At 40.9% G+C, this 10,030-nt stretch overlaps 1 protein-coding gene across 6 annotated transcripts in view; it reads right to left on the reverse strand.

The window, feature by feature from the left end:
- Positions 1-6,540, reverse strand: part of CIT (citron rho-interacting serine/threonine kinase) — a 131,966-nt gene extending 125,426 nt beyond the window's left edge. For 4 of the 6 annotated variants that reach the window (XM_060249944.1, XM_060249947.1, XM_060249942.1 and 1 more), the window contains exons 1-6: positions 6,450-6,540; positions 5,742-5,850; positions 4,699-4,840; positions 2,345-2,520; positions 1,626-1,727; positions 569-711 (exon numbers count right to left, since the gene is read on the reverse strand). In XM_060249944.1, the coding sequence (XP_060105927.1) occupies positions 569-711; positions 1,626-1,727; positions 2,345-2,520; positions 4,699-4,840; positions 5,742-5,837 (659 nt within the window). In that variant the 5' untranslated portion in view covers positions 5,838-5,850; positions 6,450-6,540. The remainder of the gene's footprint in view (positions 1-568; positions 712-1,625; positions 1,728-2,344; positions 2,521-4,698; positions 4,841-5,741; positions 5,851-6,449) is intronic. The other 2 variants (XM_060249945.1, XM_060249943.1) reach the window with 1 other exon arrangement.
- Between the last annotated feature and the right edge of the window lie 3,490 nt (positions 6,541-10,030).

Consider the following 10,030-nt stretch of genomic DNA (forward strand, 5'->3'; position numbering starts at 1 on the left):
TACAACCGCAGGTTCAAGGTGGTTTGAATACTGGTTAACTTGTTCATTCATTCATACTGGTTAACAGCAAACCCCAGTTAACCATAATTGAATGTGATGCTGATGGAAGTCTTAGTGAGGTAAGAGTTTGGATGCATACAATCCAGTGGCCCAGATTCATTCCATTAACCATGGTTAAGTAATCATGAGCTTTAAGTCTGAGCCAACCCAATACAATGTCAACTGGAAGTAGCCAATAGCAGAATCATTTTGATTGTCTTCTACATATCATATTACCTTGAGAGTAAGTGCCCTGAGCAATGAGTTTTTATCATCAAGAGTGTTTCAAAAGCAATGGAGGCAGTAATAGGATATGTTGTTTTATTGGGCATGCTCAAACCCTTTGTGATACCTAAAAGCATCTCTTTGGGTTCCAGCCAAGATCTACAGAAATCCTAGAATTACATTAAGTACAAGAAAATACCAATTGCTTTCTGAAACAGCGTATGTCATTTAAAAATAAAATAAGTTTCAATTTATTATTCCTGATCCCCAATTAAGCCTGCAAGAGGAAAATGGAAGAACTTACCGGTGGACGTAGCCCATGCAATGGATGCTATGCACTGCTAAAACAAGTTCTGCCAGATAGAATTTAACACTATTTTCATCAAGCTGATCTTCATATCTGTTTAAGAGTGATAGTAAGTCTCCTCCAGGATAATATTCCATAACCTGCATACATTTTACACAAACACATCCCAGATTTTATGGAAATTCCTGGACCATCAAAAGCATGCAAGGTAAACAAATGCATGAGAACTTAAGATTTAGGAAGGGTTCATAATATAGTCAATTTAACAGATGACTGATGATGAAAACTAAAGAATGTACATCTAATAGTAAATCTTGCAGCATAGTGACCCATAAGTGTTTTGTGGAAGTATGTACTCTTGATTAACAAGAGTAACAAAGCAGGGCTCAAGAACTGGCAGTTATAATCTGAAATGAATACATTTTTGCAATCCAGTAATTAAAGTTGAAGTGTAGGATTGTAGACACATTGGCTGCATTCAGATGCAACTCAAATGCAATTAAGATGTGCATGATCTTAGCTTGTACTGATCTAATGAGTTCTCTAGTTGTCTCTTCCTCTCCTCCTTCCTTCCTTCCCCACCTCCACACTTACATAGCAGGCTATGCTCAAACCAGGATACATCAATACTGATATTTATTTCAGTGCAGAAATTCCCACTTTTCCACTTCTGCATAATCAAGGAGGCATAATGGAAGTGCACAAGACCAAAACCCCACTGTTGATTACACCCCATGTAGCATGCAATGGGCGGGGGGGGGAGAGATCTTATCTATACAGGCCTGAAGGTACTTCAGTTCTGTTTCATTTTTGTCTTTTTTAAACGGTCAACATTTTAGAACATTTAAACAGGCATAAGGCTGAAAAACACAAGTCCTTTCAAGGACTCTCTTGTTCTTGGACTCAAGTATATGCTGTTCTCTATAAAGGCTCTGAAGTGAATGCAACACAACTGGAATGCTGTTCAACAGTCCCCAGGAGTCAGCTACATACAATGAAGGTGAAAAACTATCACTCCCACCTGAAATGGGCCTGCCAGCCCAAAAAAACTCACCAAATAAAGGTTCTTTTTGTCCTGAAATGCATAATACAGTTGTGGAATCCAAGGACTAGTACTCTGAGATAATATATTCCGCTCTTCCTCAAAGAACGATACCTAGGAGCAAATATCATCAATACATTCTTAAAAACAAAACAAAATGTGTAGTTTAACATTTAATGACTACAGCAGAGACAATTACGCATAAAGCCAAAAGAACTGGATCTCACCGGTCGTTTGCATTAATGGAAAGCATTTCTGTTTGCAGAACAGAATTCCCCTGCCTCTCCCACCACAGTACACTGATCCCCCCTAAATGCTGCTCCAGGGAGAAAGGAAGCACTTCCATGAACAGCATGAGGAGAAAAGCATCCCACATTCATTACGGGAAATAATCAGCAGATTTAACCTGCCACCTTTCAGCTACCCTGAACCTAGTATTCATAAGAAGTTTTTAACTTCTGGGGATTTCAGGGTCAACAAACAAGTTTATTGTCATTGTGGATCTAAGTTTGGAAAACATGCCATTAACATTATCCTCTATCATCTCAACCACACTTTCCCAGAAGAAATAAAAAAATAAAAAGACTAGCCTAACACCACAGCAAGATATTGGATCAGGATACATTGTGATTTTCCCTGTGATTTACATATTCTAACCATGGAAAGAGTTCTCAGCACTCCTAAAAACTTATAAACAATTGGTAGGGTATAAAATTTAGACGGGAACATACTTGATTTTGTGCCAACATAGTCTCCTTGCTCATCACCTTCATGGCATAGATGTCACCAGTTGCCTTCTCTCTCACTACCTGCACTTCTGCAAAGTGACCACATCCCACCACGCTCCTGACTTCAAAGTCCTTCACACTGGGCTGAAGTTCCCGGAACTCTGCTATGGAATCTGAATCTGCACAAGGGAGGGCATTTTATGTTAAGGAATAAAATGGATTGAAGCCTAGAATTTTATGCAAGTGATCTTAGCCTTCTCAGCCTGTATTCTCTCCTCTGTCCAATTCACTACCGCCAATTTCTTTGCCTGTTTTGTCATTCAAACATGAGTGATTCTTTCATAGCCTTGTATCAGCTTCCCATCTCTTCACATTAGGTTGTTGACCTTACTTTAATGCCCTCTTATCTTTCTGCTCTCACATATTCCAATATATTCCAGATGTTGACTTTCACTCTTGTACTTCTCATGCGCTGGCAGTACAATTCTAAGCAGAGTTATGTGCTGCTAAATCTATTGAAGTCAATGGACTTAGGAGACCTGCACTTAGGATTGTGCTGTCAGTCACCTTGCTCTCTTCAATGATACAACTGCCTCTTCTCCCTGGAACTCCCTTCCAAAACTGTTAAGTAGGATCTCATCTCTTACTTCAAGTTCCAGTTCCAAAACCATTAAAAATTTAGCTTAGTTCCTCAGCCCCCATGCCAAAATGAAACAAAGCTAAGCATGTATAAGCACATCTGTTTACACACATTCATTGTTTTCCTGTTCCCTACCCTCACCATACCCCTTTAAAAATTGAAGCTGGTTAGTTCCTCAGGGCTGGGACTTTGGCTTGTGTTAATCTGTACCCATATGTACTGCTGTTGCTATATAGCCTTGAGATGAAGTATTTAATGAAGTACAAAAAGACATCTCAAAATGGTATGTAACAGAGATCCTCTGAGTTAAAGAGGATGACAACATACTGCAGGAGATCACATCCGCACTGCCTCCCTGACACAACTCAAGTCTGGCTGAAATATATATTAACTCAATGACAACACTGTCAATATCAACATTCTTCTGTCTTTTTAGGAAAAAGATCTCTTTTTGGGGGGGCGGAGTTGTGTTTGTGTGCACACCTGGAAGTCATGTCGACATCTGGTGACTGACCCCCTACTGGAAGTCTGGAGAAGGTGGCTGATGAGACTGCCCCTGCCTCCCAACTAGGTATTTTAAGGGCAGTCTCCCATCCAAACACTAACCAAAGTTGAAAAGATCTGGCTCACCTGAGCTATCCAGGTCCTGGATAAAAGACCTCTTTTTAATCCCCACAGGCAGTATCAATTGTAGATCATCTGCTATGCAACTTTTGGCTTCTCTTTGTCTCCACTTCTTACTATTAGTTTAACTCTGCAGCCTATGTTCCTACTTCTCTTTAAAAAAAAAAACTTAGATAAAAGAAAGTGGTGATGATGTACCTGGATCACCTCCCTTCAGTTGGGCCACTAGTTTTGGGGCCTGAGTCACTAACTGAGGAGAACCAATAAAACTGTATCAGTGGGTGAGCCTGATACACTACAATATGAGCTGGTGAATATCCATCCCCTCTGCTCACAAGGTTGGCATCAGTGGCATTAGCACCTTTGAAAAGAGGTTTGACAAAACTTTTGCAAATGCCTTCTCTCTAGTATTTATCTTTTATCATTGTTTTACTTATGAATTAAGTAGTAGTCAGTGAATAATTAAGCAGTGGGGGGTCTCAATAACATGGCTTTGTTAGTAACAGACCACCATTCAGAATTCTTTTTAGAGAAACCCTAATTTGAGTTGGCCCATAGCTATTTCGGCAGTTACACTAGCCCTTACCCTCAAAAACAATTTCCTAAATACAAAGTTGATGTTTACTGATTTTTATTTAAAACATTTCATGCCACTTTTCCACCCAAGGAAAGCCTTTCAAAGAAAATACACCTTGCAGACCAACAAGAGAAATATAACTTTTCCTAGGCAGTCTTTCTAGCCCTTATACTTAGGTATCTGCTTTAGGTTCTGACTACTATATTTGAATGTGTTTCTATGTCCTCAACTAGCAAAAATAAAGGCTATAAAGTTACAGTACTGCTGTTTACATTGTGCAGGCCTCTGCCTCAAACCAAAGCCCAGCAGGAGTCACCACAGCCACCACATTCAATAGACACATACTCCTTTTAGTTTGAGAATATAACTCCTACACACAATCAGGGCAAAAAGACAGCATGTATGATACCTAGACACACTCCTATTACTATACTAATATTCTTTAGAACAAACCCTTCAAAGAATAAATTTGCTCTTGCACTTTTCTTCAGTTCTAAAAAAGTGAGGAAAACATACACTTTCTAATGAAGTTATCCACATGCTTCATTTTCAATAAGGTGGGGTTGCTGCATTGTTCAAAAAGCACCATTAAGGAGTCCAAGATGCCTTCCCTGGAAAGTAGAGACATCTGCTGTTGTGACACAGAAGGCAGCTTACCCTGGTAACAAAGGCAAGAACCAGTGAGCCTCAGGCAAAAACAGAAGGATAACATCTGAATAAGTTATAGAAGTTAATTTTCCAGTGGGTTGCTTTAAACCAAATAAAACAAATATTTTCTCCTACTTTATAGCAAATCATTCAGGAAAGTGAATTTTTTCTACTGTCACCTCCAAATGTTGCTGCTCTAGTGCTGTAATCAGGGACCTCAATCTTTACACCAGTCATTTAAAAGCAACTGCCCTGTGACTGAAAGAAGCAAAGCAGCAAACAAGGAAAAAGTACCATCACCACTTCTTTGGCTCCTCCAGCAAAACCATCTACAGTAACAGATTATTATTATTATTCAGAAATCAAATGCACCCTTCTTAAAAGGATATGTAATGTACTGCCCAAGTTGTATATGTTTAAGTGAGAGAAACTGCGGTTCCCTTAAAACATAACTTTGAGTGTACATAAATCATTAGGCTACTATGCAGAGGAATTCCACAAAGGATTGCACTGAAAGTTACTTTATTACTCTAACTGGCAACTGGCTTTCCCAGCTGGCAACATAAGAAAAGAGCAGTATTCATCAAAGCCCCATGGGCCACTCTTCAAAATAACCTTCCGTCAATTTCCACTGCCACAGACATTACCCTATTTGTACCTTTGGGACTAACAGTGCAGGGCAGATGACACAAGTGGCCTACATTTGTTTCCATGACCAGCAATTACTTAATTGCAAGAGAAATACACAACTCTGAAATCAGATTGTCATGAATATTTACACAAAAATAGATGCTGCTACTTTAGCTCTGCAGGATATTGATGTTGAACAAGTACACTTGCACAGTTTTGAACAAAAAGGGAAAACGGGATATAAATGTTTCAATAAATAATTTTTTTAAAAAAGTTTTAACCTGAAAGAGCAGGTTAAGTCGAGAGGCACGACTGGCAATGGACTCCATAACGCCTGTTTCTACACCATTACGTGCACCGTATTTAAACTTCAGCATCTTTACAATTGACCTGCAAAGGAAATTGTTTGTTTTACAGATGTTGTAGAAATATTAACATCCAAAGCAAGTTTTGAGAATTCTCATCTGGCTTTCAGACCTAATACAGCTCTAGGAAATATTTTTCAACAGGAGGAAATTATGGCTCAGAAGTAGACCACATTGCATGCAGAAAGTCTTATGTTAAGTTCCCAGAATTCCCAGTTAGGGGAGTTCCGTTGTTCTTCCTCCATCCTCCTCTATTTCAGCCTTAAAACCGGCCCTATTAGAGTAAGCTGAGAGGCTGCAACTGGAGCAAGCGAAGCAAACTTTATTGGGGGGAGGAGGATATGAACCATGGTCACTCCAGTCCTAACCCATGACAGTACATTGATAATACTGGCAGAGAATGCGTATAAGAAGATGCAGAGTGCCGTCACCACACAACCGGGCAAATATCAGCTCCAGCAACTTTCTCTAAACGCTACTTAATTCAGACCACTCCCTGATGCAGCCAAGGGAGCCTTGCCAAGCACGGACTGACATGCGCTACATGCACCTCAGCCATAAAACCACAACCCCACCTTTCCGACCGACCAACCTCCCCTCCGCGCCACGAAACCTTCCCGTTACCTCAGAGGAGAACCTCCCGCCTTCCCGCCATCCGGTTTGAATAGGCTCGACAAGCAGATACGTCGCCACTGTGACTCGCCTCGCCTACTGAGACCATGTGACTTAAGATTCCCACCAATCAGCTGACACGGTGACCGTAAAAGGAGAGTGGCGGCCAGCTGCATTTACTCGCTCTGCTAGCGTTATATCTTCCTGTTGAATGACCGCCTGGGGAAGGGGTGTGGCCAAAATAGCCCAACTGCCGCAACGGTCGTCAGTTTCATTCCTGTGTAATGTAGAATGGCTGCAATCCCTTCGCCGCGATTCTCGTTTAGAGGAACTAAAGAACCACAAGAAAACCTGAGTGGCACATAGCTTTTTCCACTTTTTTTATTTTTCGCCCTGGCCGAGGTATGGAAATCCTGACAGTAGAAGGAATAGGAAAACATATAAAATAATTGGACGTCTATTTATCTTGGTTAGTTTTTTTTTTAGCACGCCTTTCTTCAGGTTGCAATGACTCTTTTCATGTCTTTTCCCCCACACAACAACCCTGTGAGGTAGGCTTCCCAATCCCCAGGTCCCAGAGGGGGATCCCCCGGTTTTACAGGCTTCCCCCTTCCCCCAGCCCGCTGGCCGGCAGGGGAAGCCCCGCCCCCAGAGCCATCATGCACCTCCATGAACGATTCCCATAGGGAATGATGGGGAATTGATCTGCAGGTATCTGGGGTTCTGGGAGGCCCTGTTTTTTGAGATAAGGCACCAAATTTTCAGTATAGCATCTAGTGCCTCTCCCCAAAATACCTCCCAAGTTTCAAAAAGATTGGACCAGGGGGTCCAATTCTGTGAGTCCCAAAAGAAGGTGCCCCTATCCATTATTTCCTATGGAAGGAAGGCATTTAAAAATTTGTGCATTCCCTTTAAATGTGATGACCAGAACTCCCTTGAAGTTCAATTATGCTTGTTACACCCTTGCTCTTGGCTCCGCCCCAATGTCTCTTGGCTCCACCCCCAAAGTCTCCTGGCTCCACCCCCAAAGTCCCCAGATATTTCTTGAATTGGACTTGGCAACCCTACTGTGAGGTAAATTAGACTGAGAGAAAGTGACTGAACCAAGGTCACTCCCAGAGGCGTCACTATATTTTTATTTATTGAATTTATAACATTTTTAGTCCACCACAAATCCTCGAAGGATTTGAACCTAGGCCTACAAATTCATAGTACAACAATCAAACCAGCCAAGTCTGTGTTAGAAAATACCTGGAGACTTTGGGGGTGGAGCCAAGGAGGGTGGGGTTAGGGAAGGGGCCTCAGCATGGTGCAATGCCATAGATTTCACCCTTCAAAGCTGCAGTTTTGTCCAGGGGAGCTGATCTCTGCCAGGTGCAGATCAGTTGTAAAGGCAAGAGATCTCCAAGCCCCACCTGGAGGCTGGCAACCCTAATTACCACTACCTCGTATTGTGGAAGCCACTCAAGTGTGGTAAGGATGAGCCAAGCAAGTGGGTTGCCAGGTGGTGATTGGAGATCTCCTGGGATTACAACTGCTTTCCAGGTGACAGAGATCAGTTCATCTGGAGAAAATGGCTGCTTTGGAAGGTGGACTCTGGCTATATACCAGTTGAAGCCCCTCCCATCCCCAAACTCTGCCTTCTTCAGATTCCACCCCCAAAATCTCCAGGTGTTTGCCAACCAGGAGCTAGCAACCATAAAGGTGAGAGTTATAGTGGTGCCAATAGATTCCAGAACCACTGTTTATAAATGAATGTAGCAGAACCTTCAAACGGTGTAATGAAGAAAGGAGTCTTAGGCAGAGAGCCTTGGTGTCAGTCAGAATGGACTGTTAGGGGTGGGTTCCTGGTTTCATCTGTGTTGAATCATGGCATTAAATTGTTGAGGGGACAGAATGGGAGGGGCTCTTTGGAAGACTGACAGGGCAAAATGTAATTCATGGGACAAATACTGACTGACAGAAAGGTCTATACCTCAGTGGGTACAAAACATGTTCTGCATGTGTGCCGTGTAACTTGGTTAAGTGCCTGATTCTTCTTGTTAAAAAGGCTCTGAAGTACCGGTAACTGGACTGGGAAAGAAGATCCTCTACATGAGACAGCAGTGTAGGATCAGAGTAGGATCAATTATCTCGCCTGGCATAGACTGGTCAAAGTTTGTTTTTCCATTCAACCTGGGGTCCTTATGACAATAAAATAATTCAGCCTGGGGTCCTTATGACAATAAAGTAATACAATTAACTTTGATTTAATGTTTTTAAATAAGAAAACAGATGCAATTGATGTGTATTTGTGGTTTTGATTTAATTGTTGTGTTTTATAATTTTCAATTTATGGTGAGAAAAGTAAACTCTCTGCCAGATGACTGATGAGATTAAAAATCTTTATTCATAATAATAATTAGTTTTTATTTATACCCCGCCCTCCCCACTGAAGCAGGCTCAGGGCGGCTTACAAGGCATGATATAAAATATCATGGTATAACAATAAAACAAAGTAATACAATCAATAAACAGAGCAATATAAATTATACAATATATAAGTTAACATTAAAATAAATGAAACTAATATGTTTAGCATTCATTAATGACTATTGTGGAGAAGACCTTGACTCTTTTGTTAATACCTACATATGTATAATCAGTGGGTGTTAAAAGCTACAAAATTTTCTTCAATTTTTTTTTTTATGGCTGAAGAGTTCTACATATTAGATATACCAACCAGTCATTGTGGCAACATCTGTAGTGGGCAGGAGATATATTTTTAGAAAATCATGTTGTTTTTACCATATTTTTATGCTTTTCCTACTTTCCTAGTTAATGTGATATTCAAGGAGCGATAAAACTGGGTTTCCTTTCTTTTGGATAAGAGAGCAGTGGAGACTGGCTGTGATATCTCCTACACAGAGTTACTGCTACCCCTTTAGTACCAAACTAAATCCTGTTTTCTTTGGATTTTTTTTTTGCAAGCTTTGAAACTTTGTTCCAGTTATCTGCCTGTCCCACTTTTCCTCCTTGTATCTTCCATGCTTTGTTAAATCTCTTTTGATCTGATCATTTCTGAAAAAAAACTGCTTCCATGGTGTTTTTCTCTGTTATGGGAGTTCTGCTCTGTTGCCAGATGACCCATCCTGCCATTTTAAATCCTCAGAATCATTCAGCACTGCAAAATGACACAGCGATTTATTTTACTATTAGAATAACAAATGATATATTGCTGCAGTAAATTAACACTCAAAACACTTTAAAAAGCGAGGGGAGTAGCAATTCTAATTTCTAAAACCGCATCATTTAGTTTGCAAGGCATAAAAGCTGACCCCAATGGTAGGTTTGTATTTGTTAAAGGTATGCTAAACGGTCACTTGATAACTATTGCTTCTATCTACTCTCCGAACAGTGGGCAGTTGGAGTTCCTGGAGGACACCTTTGCTGACCTGATGGGATTTAAACAGGGGGAACTCATTATCGGTGGATCCAGATGCACCAACTTTAAGCTTCAACAGTACAAGCTCACTTCACGGTGGTACTTAACTCCCTTATCTTTGAGTCATGCTAGGTCAGGCCTTACTCCCCTGTGTTGGAAGGGGTGTGGC

This window comes from Heteronotia binoei, chromosome 11 (assembly GCF_032191835.1).
Source record: "Heteronotia binoei isolate CCM8104 ecotype False Entrance Well chromosome 11, APGP_CSIRO_Hbin_v1, whole genome shotgun sequence".
In the NCBI taxonomy this organism is placed as follows: Eukaryota; Metazoa; Chordata; class Lepidosauria; order Squamata; family Gekkonidae; genus Heteronotia; species Heteronotia binoei.